At 36.3% G+C, this 19,412-nt stretch overlaps 1 protein-coding gene across 1 annotated transcript; it reads left to right on the top strand.

Annotated features, from left to right (window-relative positions):
* Positions 1-92: 92 nt before the first annotated feature.
* On the top strand, positions 93-18,714 carry LOC125661080 (trichohyalin-like). The gene is made up of 12 exons (XM_056148107.1): positions 93-190; positions 5,053-5,210; positions 5,719-5,849; positions 7,155-7,272; positions 7,950-8,120; positions 9,276-9,377; positions 9,937-10,047; positions 11,435-11,563; positions 11,952-12,034; positions 14,659-14,824; positions 16,367-16,491; positions 18,636-18,714. The coding sequence occupies exons 1-12, from the start codon at positions 130-132 to the stop codon at positions 18,649-18,651; spliced, it is 1,371 nt and encodes a 456-aa protein (XP_056004082.1). The 5' UTR covers positions 93-129; the 3' UTR covers positions 18,652-18,714.
* The last annotated feature ends 698 nt before the right edge of the window (positions 18,715-19,412 follow it).

Below are 19,412 nucleotides of genomic sequence, written 5' to 3'. Positions count from 1 at the left end.
ATAACATATACCAGTCGCCAATTTGTTTTATTTCTTAAAGCGCATCTGAGTTTGTTAAAGCATTAATTCCAGAAGACTTTCTTTTCATTTTTTTCTTTCACGGTGACACTGAGTCTCCGAGAGTTTACTATGACGTCACAATCGTTGCTCGCGGGAAATTTTGTAAACAAACAGAAAAGACCTTGTCCAGGTGAGTTTTGCTATCATCGATTTTTTTCGTTATAATTTGTTATTGGGCTAACCATGTGGTCAAGTGAGTTGAAATACTGTTTGATGACAAATACCCAACTTATGAATATAGAGGGATGAATGGATACAGCAATCTATAAGAAGGGGACTATATATAGCACTTGGGTCGGTGTACAGGGAGAACAGTTTTTCCAATGCAGTATAATAATTGTTTTTGGAGAAACTAAAATATAGATTGATCAGTTGTTTTCTTTTATCTGCATACAGTAAAGATTGTAAAATAATTATTTATTTGAAAGTTATTTATCAGAGTTCTTGAAATTTCTTTTGAAGTGTCAGACATTTGGTCCGATACTGTTAGAAATAGTGTCAGCCCAAACAAAATTTTGTCAGTCCAGAAAAAAATGCATTACTTTTTGAGGTTTTTATAAATTTTATTTATAATCAACTACATGTGTTATTGTATTCAATCTCCATCTCAGCTATACGTTCATAAATTTTCCTTTCATACCCTTTCGCATCTTCCTCACACTCTGAATCTTCTTCAATTCACCGAGTCACTTTTTTGCATTTCTCTCTCATCCACCACTTCTGTCCCATCCTCCACTTCTCTTTCATCCTCCACTTTTCTCTCTATCCTGTCTATTCCTCTCAACTTCTTTCTCATCTTCCTCTGCAATCGTTTAAATTACTCTCTCTCACTTTGACCCGGGTGTAGTTGGTCTCGCGACTTTGAGCAGATGGTGTCACCTAGTAATAGGTAAAACCGCATCAAACAAAAGTCATTGTCTCCCAGTTTCCCGGTTTCTTTTCTCCTCGTAGTTCTCACAACAAATTCTTCACGTTTACGTTTCAATGTCTTGCAGGATTTAGCATCGGTTTGAAAATTTATGGGCCACATGGCCGCCATTTTTCCCGGTAAAAAACGGACTTCGATCCCGATCTTTTATCGGCCATCAGGACCGACAATTAAGTAATTTATGTCGGACATTTACTACTTTTATCGGATAATCCGACATTACCGACACTTTTCAAGAACTCTGATTTATACAAATCACAAGCCAAATATCAATTGTAATCTTAGACTAGAACATATATATGTGTATTAAGAAATCTAGGAATCTGTAATATTTGAACAAATACAGATTCATTTTTTCAATTCAATCAGATATGATAGGAGTCTATGCGAAAGTTTTTTGGACTACACAGGACATTCGGTCCTGTGTAATCAATGAACACACCGGACCGAACCAAATTTTGTCAGACCGAAAAACCGAATGTAAAAAAGTGAAACACATGAAAATGTAAAACCAAGGAAATCTTATTTATTATATTAGTAATAGTATACCAGGGATCCCTCCCGCATAATACTTTAGACGGTCCATGCGGTTTAATCACATTCATTTACGTATTAGGATTTGTGTGATATAACCGGACACTGAGACATCGGACATTCCGGTCCGGTATAAAAAATGACTCATCGGACCTGAGGCACTGCACATCGGTCAGGTCCGACGGTCCGATGTCTTTCGCATAGACTGTGATAGGAGTACTGTATTTGCATCTTCACTAGCCAAGGCTGTTCCCTCCACTCCTCTCCATTCCTCATGGAAAGAGGATGCTGTATTTAATGAAGTAGATTTCATGTGTAGTCAAGGTTTGACATTTACTTTTTTGAGCACTAGACCAGTCGGGCTACTTCAAATGCTTTTTACTAGACCTGACTTTATATCCACTAGTCCTGACCAACTTTCCAGAAAAAACCCCCTGATAGTTCCTCCATATTTAGATACTTCAACGTTAAGTTTGAACCAAAACGTATTTAATTGTTTCAAAAATATCTTAAGTCTCGTCATTCAATTTGACTTTCAAACACGTTTTCTGTTTCTTTAAATTCTACCCAGCATGGATATTCTTTAATCTGTTTAGTATAAAATGATCACAACCGGCTTTTTATTTCATTTACATTTTATAAGCCCTGCTTTGTTTCTTCTTAACCTTTTTTCTCTCTCCTGGGACGTCTTTCCTTGAGGACGAGAAGTCGTATTTAAATATAGACATTCCCGCACATATGTCAACATCGATAAATAGCCGTTTACGACGTAATTTATTAACTTGATAAACACTTTATTATTGTCAATTCAAATAAACTGTTTAAAATCAACATCGAGTAGATGTCGTAAAACATCACTTCCGACCGCGACTTATATTATTATATTATTCCATCACACGGTTCAAGATTGCTTGCAAATTCTCTACAGTTATTTTCTTTTTAGTTAAGAATAAAATATCTTACAGTTTAAAATAAAGTTTCTTGTTTATTTTTTAACACGACCAGTGGGACTAGTAAATCGACATTTTACCCTACCAGACCTATCATTTAGTAGACTTGGTCGGTCGGACGTGCCTTAGTGTCAAACCCTGGTAGTACTTACTATTTATAACTTACAGAAGAGGTTGTAGATTTCATAAACGGTTTGAAAAGTAGAAAATCACAAGGAATATATAATTTGATTAATGAATTATATTATAAACAGATATATGATGATTTATGGTTGATCGATCCTCATGTGACTTATCAATATTAATGGTTGAAGGTGGGAAAACTGTATTAATTTCCACTCAATATAGTTTAATTTAATCAATAGCCAAAGAAAATGTGTATGTTGCCACCTTTTTAAAGATGTCAGACATACAAAAAAACAGAAGTATATATCAACATAAAAAATCATTTTTCGTTATATAGATCAATGAAATTTATTAAAACTTGTTGAAATTACTTATTCTAAATTTCAACAGTTAAGTAAACTGCTAATTCATAGATATATCAAAATTAATTGTGGATATTAGGGAAATCATTGTGTCATAGACATGCAGTAGAGGAAATTCCATCATAGGAGTTATTGCCCTTGAGAACATTTTTAAAATTATAAATAATTGATTATCTATGGAAAATAAAAAACTTTTTCAGTATCAAAAGTTTACCAGTTTTTTTAATTTTATTCAGTGAACAAAATTCCTCTGAGAGATATATTTCTATCATGTGCAAAATTTAATTAAATAAAGGTTTTACAAAAACCTATGACATCACATGAGGATCGATCGACCTTAAGCCAACTTTTGGTAGCAATAATCCTATTTTTTTTACAGGTAATATTCCACGCACAGTTTACGTGGTGTGAGTACATGTAATTGCATGTGCCTATGTTTTAAGAAATAAAGTGTGGTCAGGATGAAACAGATAACTAAGGGATATCACTCTTACATGTATGAGCTACTAGTAGTTCATCACATTAAAAATATTTACAATTATACTTTATAATAGGCGGATGAAATGACCAGAAAGTAAGATTGTTTTAACTCAATGATTTTTCTACATTTTTTACAAGGGTCCTGTGGCTTTCGAATTGGGAAAAATTGTCGACATTTCATTCAAATTGGGAAAAATCAATTTTATCGTAAATAAGTTTCAAAATCATATCAAACAGTATATTATCTTTATTTCACACATCTAATTTTCTTTTACCTTCTAAAATTTTCAAAGTTCTATGATTCTATCCAAATCATCATTCCCATAACTCTTTGTTAATTAAGTCTTATGTATATAATTCACATCGAATGTTTATTTTTTTCAAATACATTTTCCTTTCATAATTTTATTATAGGGAAAAATGCAAGCTAAATTGGGGGGGGGGGGGGGGGGGGGGAATGGCAATTTTTAGGAGGGGAAAGGACAGAAATTCGGAACCAAAATGGGCCTTTAAAAAATCACTGTAACTGCAGATTAAACTCAATAATTTAATAGACATCTGATGAAATGATCAGAAAGTAAGATTGTTTTAACTGAGTGATGTACGGTTTAGATTTAAACCAAATACTACTACAGATATAACCCCTCCTCATAAAAGAATAAAAAACTCTAACCCCCCGCACCCCACCCCACCCCCCAGAAAAAAGTCCAGTACCTGCGCAACAAAAAGGAACAGTCATATGATTTAAAGCTTTGTACATTTTCTTGCTATCATTGTTAATTTTGTGTACTAGGTACGGAAACGTCGAGCTGTAATGAGACAGATTCAATTTGTTATTTTGTTTACTAGGTATGGAGAACTCGAGCAGTAATGATTCAGATTGTTATTTTGTTTACTAGGTATAGATACCTCTAGCAGTAATGAGTCAGATTGTTATTTTGTTTACTAGGTATGGAGACGTCTAGCAGTAATGAGTCGGATTGTTATTTTGTTTACTAGGTATGGAAACGTCGAGCTGTAATGAGACAGATTCAATTTGTTATTTTGTTTACTAGGTATGGAAACGTCGAGCTGTAATGAGACAGATTCAATTTGTTATTTTGTTTACTAGGTATGGAGAACTCGAGCAGTAATGAGTCGGATTGTTATTGTGTTTACTAGGTATGGAGACGTCTAGCAGTAATGAGTCGGATTGTTATTTTGTTTACTAGGTATGGAGACGTCTAGCAGTAATGAGTCGGATTGTTATTTTGTTTACTAGGTATGGAGAACTCGAGCAGTAATGAGACAGATTGTTCTTTTGTTTACTAGGTATGGAGAACTCGAGCAGTAATGAGTCGGGATTGTTATTTTGTTTAATAGGTATGGAGAACTCGAGCAGTAATGAGTCGGATTGTTATTTTGTTTACTAGGTATGGAGATGTCGAGCTGTAATGAGTCGGATTGTTATTTTGTTTACTAGGTATGGAGAACTCGAGCAGTAATGAGACAGATTGTTCTTTTGTTTACTAGGTATGGAGAACTCGAGCAGTAATGAGTCGGATTGTTATTTTGTTTACTAGGTATGGAGACGTCTAGCAGTAATGAGTCGGATTGTTATTTTGTTTACTAGGTATGGAGACGTCTAGCAGTAATGAGTCGGATTCAGACAGTGTTGATGAAGTCGTGATCCAGCGTTATCTGAAACAGGATCTCAAGTCCGGCCTGACTCAGGGGAAAGCACTCCTCCGACGTCAGGGCGGGATAAAGGCCCAACCCGGTCATTATCAGGTCAGATTTACCAAACATATCACATGGTTATCACTGGTCGGGATTTATCAACTATATGTATAATTATTATATGAAATGTCAGGTTGATTGCTATCGGTCAACTTACTATAATCATAGAATAATAAATGATTGTCACATATGCTGTTATGATTTTAACACAGTAGAATGATTGTCGTCACAGTGTTGTAATTTTAACACAGTTGAATGATTGTCACATGTTGTTGTGACTTTAACACAGTAGAATGATTTCAGTCACGCTGTGATGATTTTAACTCAGTTGAATGATTGTCGTCACGCTGATGATTTTCCAACTCAGTTGAATGATTGTCGTCACACTGTGATTTTCCAACTCAGTTGAATGATTGTCGTCACACTGTGATGATTTTAACTCAGTTGAATGATTGTCGTCACGCTGATGATTTTCCAACTCAGTTGAATGATTGTCGTCACACTGTGATGATTTTAACACAGTTGAATGATTGTCGTCACGCTGATGATTTTAACACAGTTGAATGATTGTCGTCATGCTGTGGTGAACTACAAAGGACTGGGTTACCAGGGAAAACACTGGGAGGCTTCATCACAGACCGGAAATCTGGAGAGGGCCACCCGACGTCTCACCGCCCACGCCGTAGACAGGTAAAGGAAAATCTTATAGTACGACGTCTCACCCCCCATTAGGTTTTCCCCGTGTATGCTTCAGATTGTTACGATAGAAATTTTGTTATTTCCCCCGCACATTGCTTCATATTGTTATGACAGTCAGACATTTTGTTATTTCCCCCGCGCATGCTTCAGATTGTTACAACAGCCAGACATTTTGTTATTTCCCCCGTGCACACTTCAGATTGATACAACAAAGATTTTGTTATTTCCCCCGTGCACGCTTTACATTTGTTAGGACAGTCAGACATTTTGTTATTTCCCCCGCACATGTTTCAGATTGTTACGACAGACATTTTGTTATTTTCCCCGTACATGCTTCAGATTGTTACGACAGTAAGACATTTTGTTATTTCCCCCGCACATGCTTCAGATTGTTATGACAGTCAGACATTTTGTTATTTCCCCCTTGCACGCTTCAGATTGTTACAACAGTCAGACATTTTGTTATTTCCCCCTTGCACGCTTCAGATTGTTACAACAGTCAGACATTTTGTTATTTCCCCCGCGCACACTTCAGATTATTATGACAGTCAGACATTTTGTTATTTCCCCCGCACACACTTCAGATTGTTACAACAGCCAGACATTTTGTTATTTGCCCCGCGCATGGTTTATATTTGTTATGACAGTCAGACATTTTGTTATTTCCCCCGCACATGCTTCAGATTGTTATGACAGTCAGACATTTTGTTATTTCCCCCGTGCACGCTTCAGATTGTTACAACAGTCAGACATTTTGTTATTTCCCCCGTGCACGCTTCAGATTGATACAACAGCCAGACATTTTGTTATTTCCCCCGTGCACGCTTCAGATTGTTACAACAGTCAGACATTTTGTTATTTCCCCCGTGCACGCTTCAGATTGTTACAACAGTCAGACATTATGTTATTTCCCCCGCACATGCTTCAGATTGTTACAACAGCCAGACATTTTGTTATTTCCCCCCGCACATGCTTCAGATTGTTACAACAGCCAGACATTTTATTATTTGCCCCGCGCACGGTTTACATTTATTAGGACAGTCAGACATTTTGTTATTTCTCCTGCACACGCTTCAGATTGTTATAACAGTCAGACATTTTGTTATTTCCCCCGTGCACACTTTAGATTTGTTATGACAGTCAGACTTTTTGTCATTTTCCCGGCGCACACTTCAGATTGATAGGACAGTCAGACATTTTGTTATTTCCCCCGCGCACGCTTCAGATTGTTACAACAGACATTTTGTTATTTCCCCTGCGCACACACTTCAGACATTTTGTTATTTCCTGTTACAGAGAGATGGATGAGGAGCAGCGAAAGCGAGCCTTTCACGAGGCGGAGACAGCGCGGCTCGCCAGGCAGATCATCCAGCCCCTTCTGGACGAATTCAACGACACCATCACCATCAGCGTGGTGAGAAAATCGAGTTAACATGTTGGATTCTAAGAATTCTGACAGATTTCCCTGGCATTAAACTCAGAAGGAGCCGGGGGGAGGGTGGGGGGATAACTTAAATTCTTAGATTAACGTTATCGCACTCACAGAATCTTATCAAATATTGTCAAAATTGACATGTATCCTACATGCAAAACATTGTGTTTGCTGATCCTTATATTAGCTATATATATATATATTTACATTTCTAATGTTTGCGCTCAATATTTACCAATTTTAATGATAACCATTTCCTCATGAATGCGATTTAGATATAAACAATGTGCGTATGAATCTTAATAAATATAGCACGTATATGTAACAACTGGGAAATCCAACAGAAATGAAAGTAGAAATTGTAAATATAAAAAATAAATTTCAATTTTGAAAATACGTGAGGGTTGGAAGTTTGAACTGCATGCAAGGCTAATCTAGCCGGCATATATATACTATTCATTCTGGTGTAAAACATTGCACTTACATGACCTCGTGTATTTTCAGAATTGAAATTTATTTATTAAATGAACATAACATAAACATGCGATCTCCCTCTTCGAAGAATATATATCAAACGTGATAGCTGGCCCTGATATAAAGGTATTAATTAGACATGTTTTAATTGGGTTTTAATTTCTGTGACACATAAATTTCTACAGAGAGAAATGGCGGCAGAAAAGAGAGTCCAAACCCATCAACAGGAGGTGGTCAAGGACACAGTGCAGTGTGAACTGGTTCACAAAGAGAACGCTAAACTGGTGGACAGAATGGCCGAGGAAGAGCGCGAGCACCAGCTCAAACTGCTGCTAGCCATGAAAGATGACACCGCAGTGAGTCATTACAAACTATTTTGTTTCGCGTGTCGGAGATAATATTTCATGAAAGATGACACCGCAGTGAGTCATCACAAACTATTTTGTTTCGCGTGTCGGAGATAATATTTCACGTGCATGAAGAAAGCTATATATAGCTTTCACCGATGCCAAACTAGATTTATGCTACATGTGTAGTAGTTGGGCATTCAGCCCACTACTATTGAAATGTTTTTTACCGGGTATTTTTTTTTTTAAGAATATGTTTTATGTAAAGTATTCAACCCAGGTAAATGAATAAAGTTTTATATCTTTAATTAATAAAATTCAGCAATTGTATGATAAATACCAAATACCCAGGTAGCAAAATAATGTTCCGAGGGAATGAATGTGGCTTAAGAGAAAAATATAACTAAATCGAAAAAATAAACAAATATAATCAAAATATAGGGTGAGATAACTCCTGATATTATTGAAAGGTTTTGGCTCAGCAGAATTAATTAGCCCTGCATGAGCATGGAAAGTTGTGCTCAGTTTTAAATACCGTTCTTAACAAAAGTCAGAATGAAAGTAAAAGTCACCTGTATTATGATTTGATGATAATTATATCTAGAAGTAACCAATGAAAAGTTATGTAATTAGATACGTCAGGACAGGAGGATTCAATTATAATCCTAAAAGTTATAGTGGATCTTATAGCTTGTGAACACTTCTCCTCCTGTATGGCTTATTGGATTGATTTGAAACTTTGTACAATGCTTCATTGCCATTTGCAGATGTGCATATTGTCAGGACAGGAGGATCCAATCGTCTTCCTAAAACTTATAATGGATCTAAGAAGGGTAGAGGATGTAAAATAACTTGTTAACACTTCTCCTCCTATATGGCTTATGTGATAGATTTGAAATTTTGTACAATGCTTCATTGACATTTGTAGATGTGCATATTGTTAGGACATGAGGATTCAATTATTTACTTAAAAGTTAAAGTGGATCTAATAGGGGTGGAGGATTTTAATACGAGGTGCTTTAAGGATCGAGCCATTAAATACATGTTTGGTGTAATGAGCCACTTCGATTTAATTGTTAACCTCTTATAATCAAATTAAAAAAAAAACTGTATTAAGAAAATAGTTATTTGGTACAAACCTATCCAATTCATTTCTTTTCAAAGAAAACGGCAAGTATTGACTCCTTGGTGGACAGTATGGCAGAAACCAATCACAAACGGTCACTCGTCAACACGGATCTGGAGGAGGCCTCAGAAAGGTTAAAGGTCAGTGGTCAGTAATTAGTCAAAGGGAAGTTCATGAAGGTTATGACTTAGTTATTTCATGATCCAGCTGTTAAAGATTTCCTGAAGTGGTATCAGAGAGCCATTGATACCTTAACTCTTCTGTTGAACCAAGTCATACCCCTTGAAATGGCTACAGAATTGATTTCATATTTGTAAAAGAAAACTTAATTTGATCTAAGCAGTTCCCACTTTCATCTTATATAGATATTTGATTGATTGTATATTGTTTAACTGAGAATCTTGCACTCATATGAAGGGCTGCAAAATGTAGGCCTAATTTTGGCTCTTATGGCCTTTTAGCAGTGAGATATCTTTATCCTGCCACACCTTCTGTGACACAGGGCCTTGGTTTTTTGCAATCTCATCTAAAGGATCGCCCCATTTAGTCGCCTCTTGTGATGAGCAAGGGGGTACTGAGGATGTATTCTAACCCCGATCCCCACAGGATGTATAGATATATGTGATTTGTGAAATTTATTATGTTGTGGTATACAATATTGTATTAGAACTGTAATGTGGGAAGGTTTTTGGACTGTAGGATGATGAGAAGGAGACAGACGTAGAGTACAACAAGGCGGTGGGAGAACTTCTGGACCAGTCCCTGCTGACTGTAGTGCATGAGAACCACCGGGACATGCTCAGGGAACAGGTAAATATTGACCAGTCCCTGCTGACCGTAGTACACGAGAACCACCGGGACATGCTCAGGGAACAGGTAAATATTGACCAGTCCCTGCTGACCGTAGTGCATGAGAACCACCGGGACATGCTCAGGGAACAGGTAAATATTGACCAGTCCCTGCTGACTGTAGTACACGAGAACCACCGGGACATGCTCAGGGAACAGGTAAATACTGACCAGTCCCTGCTGACTGTAGTACACGAGAACCACCGGGACATGCTTAGACAGAAGGTAAATACTGACCAGTCACTGCTGACCGTAGTACATGAGAACCACCGGGACATGCTTAGACAGAAGGTAAATTCTGACCAGTCCCTGCTGACCGTAGTACACGAGAACCACCGGGACATGCTCAGGGAACAGGTAAATATTGACCAGTCCCTGCTGACATTAGTACACGAGAACCACCGGGACATGCTCAGACAACAGGTAAAAACTGACCATAGTACACAAGGACCATTGTGTCATGCTCAGGGAAGATGTAGATATTGAAGGAAAACTGCAGGCACATGCTCAGTGAAAGTGAAGTACTGAAAAAATAAACACTGCAAAAAACACAGGGACACAATTATTCTGAGATACATGTAAGCTTTAAATCCTTTGTCAATTTCACTATCTTACTCATCCTGTAAATTCTAAGGGAAGTAACCATTACATATTTATAGTAATAAACGTCTAAAAGCATTCTGCCTCGAAAAAAATCTATCATGATGCAAAGTTTGTTGGTAAAAATTTTGTATATACATCAAATGGTCTGCCATGATTTAAGCTTACGTAGGTACTTATGTAAGACTTTGACCTGCGGTAGCATTTCTACTAGTTGATAGTAGAAAACTTGCGTAAATTCTAAAGTTACGTCATTTGATGAAACAGACTTGCGTAAAATATTTAATCTAGTCAGAAAGTTACGCCAAACTAAGCTTACACAACGAGTTACGATGTTTGATGAAACGGCATCCTGGACACACTAGAGGTGTGCTAAGGAGCAGCAATCATCCCCTGTTGACCTATTCTGAGTTATCAGTGCTGAGCTGTGGTCTAATGAAGCTGTTGTCATTCTTCTGAGCTGTGGTCTAATGAAGCTGTTGTCATTTTAGGCTGAGCTGTCGTCCAATGAAGCTGTTGTCATTTTAGGCTGAGCTGTGGTCTAATGAAGCTGTTGTCATTCTTCTGAGCTGTGGTCTAATGAAGCTGTTGTCATTTTAGGCTGAGCTGTCGTCCAATGAAGCTGTTGTCATTTTAGGCTGAGCTGTGGTCTAATGAAGTTGTTGTCATTTTAGGCTGAGCTGTGGTCTAATGAAGTTGTTGTCATTTTAGGCTGAGCTGTGGTCTAATGAAACTGTTGTCATTTTAGGCTGAGCAGGCTAGGAAGGAGAAGATTGAGATGCAGAAGATCTTAGAAAATGATAAGACTGTCTCAGCCAACCAACGGAAGTTCAGCAGAGCGCTGAAGAGGCTTGTAGCGACATACAATGAGCTCGAGGTAAAGAATCAATAAATAGTGTTTTTATTTAAAGTACAGTTAAATGTATGTTGGTTAAAGAGAAACTTTAAAATTGTCCACCGACTTTAGTTTGGTGTGTCTGATCTCCGTAGAGTAAGATGATTAATTCTGTGTGTGTGTGATCTCTGTAGAGTAAGATGATTAATTCTGTGTGTGTGTGTGATCTCTGTAGAGTAAGATGATTAATTCTGTGTGTGTGTGATCTCTGTAGAGTAAGATGATTAATTCTGTGTGTGTGTGTGATCTCTGTAGAGTAAGATGATTAATTCTGTGTGTGTGTGATCTCTGTAGAGTAAGATGATTAATTCTGTGTGTGTGATCTCTGTAGAGTAAGATGATTAATTCTGTGTGTGTGTGATCTCTGTAGAGTAAGATGAGGACGGAAGAGGAGTCACTGAGGCAGTATAACGAGGATCTCAAGTTTTCTGTACAAGAGGACATTGTCAGAATGTAAGCACTACCACATTTATCAGAACGCCAAGGATTTATCTGTCTGGATTTATCTGTTTTCTTCTCTGTTACTTGTTTAATGCTGTATTTTAAAATGTTAATGCATGTTTACTTCTTTATTTAATTATAACATGCATTTTAATTAATACACTATAATTTTCTACGTCAATTGTGGCATCCATTACACATGATTCTCAGGATATTGAGCAGACAACACGTGGTCAACTGACTGACAGATGCAACGCAAATATGCTCCTCCTCTTTGAAGGAGGCGGGGATAATTATTTTACATTTCCATGTCATCCATAGCTCTCTAAGGCCCAGGGATAGAAAACACAAGGAGTTGGATATAAATCATATCAAACCACAAACTATGGGATATTCTTAATATTACATGTCTACCCCCTTCCCCCGGTTATTCATTGATGTTACTGAATTGTTGGGAATTTTGCCCCCTGACATTTTGTAAACAAACTACATAAAACAGATTAGAAATTAGTGGCTTGATTAACACCAAACGTCGTACACTGGTACAGCATAAGGAATTGACAACCCCTATCAATGTGAATTAGATGAATTATTGGTTATGGGTATTCTGTACTGCGTGATACGAGTGATATCGCTATAGCCCATATTTACAAACGGTCCGAAAAATATATCAGACTGGCGTACAAAAATAAATAAAAATTCAGAAATAACGTATTCGCTTATAATGATATGTGTATCAAAGTTTTTATCATGGTCAATCAAAATATCATGATATTTAGTATAATAAGACAATATATCGAGGATTTAACCATAGTTCATCAATGTATCAAATTATATTAATCACGATAAATCAATTATCAAAGGTTTTACCATTGTAAATCAATGTATCAAGGTTTATACCAAAGTTAGGCAATGTATCAAATATTCATAGTAAATCAAGGTTTATACAAACGTTAGGCAATGTATCAAATATTCATGGTAAATAAATGTATCGAGGTTTATACCAAAGTTAGGCAATGTTTCAAATATTCATGGTAAATAAATGTATCAAGGTTTATACCAAAGTTAGGCAATGTATCAAATATCCCTTGATCCACCTTTAAAATGCACGAAAGAAACCCGCATGCTATAAAAAATACCATGATGTAAAATCAGCCTTTGGCCCTCGGGCTGATATGGGACCACTCGAGCTGATATGAAATACAACATGAATTTTAGCTTGTAATATTCTCTATATAATGTACATCTTTTTGGATCTAACATTGCTAAATTCTGGTGTAAATTGTCTTTTTGCAAATTTAGACAGTTTGGAGGGTTTTTTCCCAATGGAAGCCAACCCTTCGACTGAGTGTAACTACTGAGTATGTGGAGATTTTAATTCTTCAGACCTCCTGTCTCAGATTAAACAATTTTTCTGAAAATTTAATAACTTTATTACTCTCGTTTTTAGCTCACCTGAACCGAAGGTTCAAGTGAGCTTTTCTGATCACATTTTGTCGGCGTCCGTCTGTCTGTCTGTCTGTCCATCTGTCTGTAAACTTTTCACATTTTCATCTTCTTCTCATGAACCACTGGACCAATTTCAACCAAACATGGCCAAACACATCCTTGGGTGAAGGGCTTCCATGTTTGTTCAAATGAAGGGCCATGTCCCTTTCAAAGGGGAGATAATCACAAAAATGCAAAAATAGGGTGGGGTCATTTAAAAATCTTCTTCTCAAGAACCACTAAGCCAGAAAAGCTGAGATTTACATGAAAGCTTCCTGACATAATGCAGATTCAAGTTTGTTCAAATCATGGCCCCCGGGGGTAGGATGGGGCCACAAGGGGGATCAAAGTTTTACATACAAATATATAGTTAAAATCTTTTTCTCAATAACCACTAAGTCAGAAAAGCTGATATTTACAAGAAAACTTTCTGATATAGTGCAGATTCAAGTTTGTTCAAATCATGGCCCCCGGGGGGTAGGATGGGGCCACAATTGGGGGGGGGGGGGGTCAAAGTTTTACATACAAATATAGGAAAAAGCTTTAAAAATCTTCTTCTCAAGAACCATTGGGCCAAAGAAGTTGACATTTACATGAAAGCTTTCTGACATAGTGTAGATTCAAGTTTGCAAAGGGTAGTTTGGGCCATAATAGGGACTAAGGTTTTACATGCAAATATATATGAAAAGTCTTCAGATATGGGCCAAGGTGACTCAGGTGAGTGATGTGGCCCATGGACCTCTTGTTTTAGTTGATATTTAGATAAGCGAAAAAAGTAGAAATAAGTTATTTCTAATAGAATGTTAGCATGCGAATTTAGAATATTGTTGAATATTGTACATTATGAAAGGTGAAGATAACGATCCCATAACTCCTATAAGCAATACAAAGTAGATAGGTGGGCAAACACGGACCCCTGGACACACCAGATGTGGGATCAGGTGCCTAGGAGGAGTAAGCATCCCCTGTCGACCGGTCACACCCGCTGTGAGCCGTGAGCCCTATTATGTATTGTTATGGTGTCGTAACTACCTCCCGGTGTTTTACTCAGGGCACACATCAAGTGGACTAACAAGGTTTTCTCTGAGGCAGTGAGCCCTATTATGTATTGTTATGGTGTCGTAACTACCTCCCGGTGTTTTACTCAGGGCACGCATCAAGTGGACTAACAAGGTTTTCTCTGAGGAGAAATCACGACGGATCCTGGAGGAGGAGGAATCCATTCACAAGGAGAATCCGGCGAGGAACGCCATGATGAACATGATGAACAGAGTACAGAGACAGATGATGCTCCAGAAGTTCAAAGGCAAATGGGTAAGTATCTCCTTACAATCCATTGTCAGGAAGTTCTATATTTACTTTGCCAAGTGATCTTATGACAATTCATTTTCATGCAGTTTTATATTCGCTTTGTCAACTATTATCGTAACAAAACCGTTTTTATGCAGTTTTCAATTCACTTCGCCGTATAAAAATCCATTTGCAAGCAGCTTTAAATTCACTTTGCCAATTAGTCACGAAACAATTTATTTCCATGCAGTTATAAACTCACTGTGCCAATTAGTCATGAAACAATCTATTGTCATGCAGTTATAGATTCACTTTACCAATTGGTCACGAAACAATTTATTGTCATGGAGTTATGAATTCACTGTGTCAATTAGTCACGAAACAATCTATAGTCATGCAGCTTTAAATTCACTTTACCAATTACTCAAAAAACAATGTATTGCCATGCAGTTATACATTCACTTTGCCAATTAGTCACGAAACATTCTATTTTCATGCAGTTATAAATTCACTTTGCCAATTAGCAACGAAACATTCTATTTTCATGCAGCTTTAAATTCACTGTGCCAATTACTCACGGAACAATCTATTGTCATGCAGTTATGAATTCACTTTGCCAATTCATCTTGTAACATTTCATTTTCAGGCCAATTCCGTACCGTTTCAATGGTTAAGTTATATATTTTGGTCTACAGTGAATATAGCAACAATTGGTTTATAGGCAACATTAATCTATAGCGAAAATTAATCTGTAACGAAAATTAACCTTTAACAAAAATTAATCTGTAACGAAAATTAACCTGTAACGAAAATTAATCTGTGGCAAAAATTACTCTGTAGCGAACACAAATGGGTTTTCTTACAAGAAAGCAAACCCTTTATACAATGCAAAGGCCTCTACTGTCATTGGGTTAACACATAACCCATTCTTGAATATTAGGAGCGTAGCTTCGTTAGGCTCGAGTAGGAACGTGCGTACACATTTTTTTTTATTTCCAAAACACATTTTTTTTCCATAGATGTTTGCAAAAAATAATTATGTTCATATTATACTCTAGTTTTTAAAATTATTTTTCTGTCAGGCCTTTTCTTTTTATAATGTATTCTACATGATGTAAATAACGGTTACATTTTTTTTAATGAAATTATGATCACAATGACTCACTCGACTCGGTTTAAAAATCGTTGAAAATTTTGCAATAATTTTGATGCCCAGACTAGTACAAATAAGTCCTAATATATCAAAAATTTCTAAGGGCTATCCCCTCCTGCACCTATCCCCCCCCCCCCCCCCCCCCCCTCGGCGCTTCGCCTCAGTGAAACCTTCATCTTTCGGGCCTACACATTGAAATGGTCCTAGCTACGCCCTTGAATATAGTTTCACTGAAGGCATGTAGAGAAGACATTTACATCTACAATAAATCAAATACTTGAGTGGAAGACTGCATTCAGTTATATTACAGTCCAGCAATTAAAGCAATGGGATACTTTTTCTTGAAATATCGAAAAGTATTTATTATTTTTTTATTTTGCAATCATAATCGGTTTACGTATTGTCTTACGTAGGTGAACATTACAAGTAAAAAGAAAGCGGATAATGTGGATAAAGACGACGAAGAAAACCTAACTGAACGGGACCGCAAACTCCGGATGATTCGAACTAAGAACCGCAAAGAAACGAAAGTTGTCAGGTAACGTAACATGTGATATGAAACTTATCAGGTGTCAGGTAACATAACATGTGACATGAAACTTATCAGGTTACATTGTCATTGCGTAAAGCGTGAGAACCTCATAAAAGTTATCATGTGTACATATCATTATGTAGACCGTGAGAACCTCATAAAACTTATCATATGTACATATCATTATGTAGACCGTGAGAGCCTCATAAAACTTATCATGTGTACATCTAGTGTAAACTGTGAGAGCCTCATAAAACTTATCATGTATACATATTATTGTGTAAACTGTGAGAACTTCATAAAACGTATATATCATATGTACATATCATTGTGTAAACTGTGAGAACCTCATAAAACTTATCATGTGTACATCTTGTGTAAACTGTGAAAACCTCATAAAACTAGTCATGTGTACATATCATTGTATAAACTGTGAGAACCTCATAAAACTTATCATGTGTACATATCATTGTGTAAACCATGAGAACATCATAAAACTTATCATATATGTACATATCATTGTATAAACTGTGAGAACCTCATAAAATTTATCATGTGTACATCTTGTGTAAACTGTGAGAACCTCATAAAACTTATCATGTGTACATATTATTGTGTAAACCGTGAGAGCCTCATAAAACTTATCATGTGTACATATTATTGTGTAAACTGTGAGAACCTCATAAACTTATCATGTATACATCTAGTGTAAACTGTGAGAACTTCATAAAACTAATCATGTGTACATATCATTGTGTAAACTGTGAGAACCTCATAAAACTTATCATGTGTACATCTCATGTAAACTGCGAGAGCCTCATAAAACTTATCATGTATACATCTCGTGTAAACTGTGAGAACCTCATAAAACTAATCATGTGTACATATTGTGTAAACTGTGAGAGCCTCATAAAAGTTATCATGTATACATATCATTGTGTAAACTGTGAGAACCTCAAAAACTTATCATGTGTACATATCATTGTGTAAACTGTGAGAACATCATAAAACTTATCATGTGTACATATCATTGTGTAAACTGTGAGAACTTCAAAAACTTATCATATATGTACATATTGTATAAACTGTGAGAACCTCATAAACTTATCATGTATACATATCATTGTGTAAACTGTGAGAACCTCATAAAACTTATCATATATGTACATATCATTGTATAAACTGTGAGAACATCATAAAACTTATGTATACATATCATTGTGGAAACTGTGAGAACCTCATAAAACTTATCATGTGTACATCTTGTGTAAACTGTGAGAACCTCATAAAACTAATCATGTGTACATATCATTGTGTAAACTGTGAGAACCTCAAAAACTTCTCATATATGAACATATGATTGTATAAACTGTGAGAACATCATAAAACTTATCATGTATACATCTAGTGTAAACTGTAAGAACCTCATAAAACTTATCAGGTATACATATCATTGTGTAAACCGTGAGAACCTCATAAAACTTATATATCATATGTACATATCATTGTGTAAACTGTGAGAACCTCATAAAACTAATCATGTGTACATATCATTGTATAAACTGTGAGAACCTCATAGAACTTATCATGTGTACATCTTGTGTAAACTTGAGAACCTCATAAAACTAATCATGTGTACATATCATTGTGTAAACTGTGAGAACCTCATAAAACTTATATATCATATGTACATAGCATTGTGTAAACTGTGGGAACCTCATAAAACTAATCATGTGTACATATCATTGTATAAACTGTAAGAACCTCATAAAACGTATCATGTGTACACGTTATTGTGTAAACTGTGAGAACCTCATAAACTTATCATGTATACATATCATTGTGTAAACTGTGAGAGCCTCGTAAAACTTATCCAAAAATACAAAGTAAAAAAAAAAAAAACTTGCACAAACATACACACACACACACACGACATAATTTTACACCATCTATTAATATCAGCCGTGTCTGTAATCTATGAACAAGCAAATACATTAATCACTTCTTTATTTTCACCTCGGTAATACGCTTTGATATGAATGCGCTTTGATATGAATGCACGTGATAAGTTCCCCCAATAAAAAACACAATCTTTTCAATTGTACATGCTATTACTACTTTACTGACGATAGTTTGTCTTTTTCTTACAGATGGGAAGATGAATAAGGTCTAAAGCTGTCCACTTCTATTTTGTATAATGTGCTCAAGAAATAAAAGAAATGCAGAATTTTTTGGATTGATATTTTGTTATGCTGTAAATCCAGATTATTTTTTTATACCTGGAAGCATATGTCATATAGCGGGTTTATTCCGCGGGTTTAAAATTTGGCGATTTGTTGGCTGAAAGGTATCCTTAATAAATTTTGGTGGACAGGGAAGAGTTGTCTCTCTTTCACATGTAACTAAAGTTGCAATTGAGTGGATATTTGGCAATTGAAATTTTGGCGGAAAGCCATCTAACCGCTAAAATAAGCAAAATATATAACCCCGTGGAAAAAAGCCCTGCTTTAAGGTAAATATATTCACACTAGTTTCAGTCACATGGACGGTTAAGTTTATGTAATGCGGATAACTTGCATACCGGATAATTTGGATGAACTGGGAACTCCCTACGTTAAAAGAGCCGAAACTTCCCAGACATATAGTTGATTATGTGTCTAGGAAATATAGCCAGGTAATAAAAGAAAGTCCCCGACGCCACATTCAGTTGATATGCGGAATAGTAATTGGCAATGGTCCAAACACCTTGGAATAAGAGAACCCTATCAAGCTTTACCCGAGGAATACATGTCTAGTTTGTTTTATATGGGTACGTACACGAATAGTGAAAACAAATAATTCTCATTTATTCGAACACAAAACAGTAGTTTCATACCAGATCGAGACATAGGAATCACAGGGGGTGTGACCGGTCGACAGGGGGATGT

This window comes from Ostrea edulis, chromosome 8 (genome assembly GCF_947568905.1).
Source record: "Ostrea edulis chromosome 8, xbOstEdul1.1, whole genome shotgun sequence".
NCBI lineage: Eukaryota > Metazoa > Mollusca > Bivalvia > Ostreida > Ostreidae > Ostrea > Ostrea edulis.
This window is presented reverse-complemented; position numbering and strand designations above follow the sequence as displayed.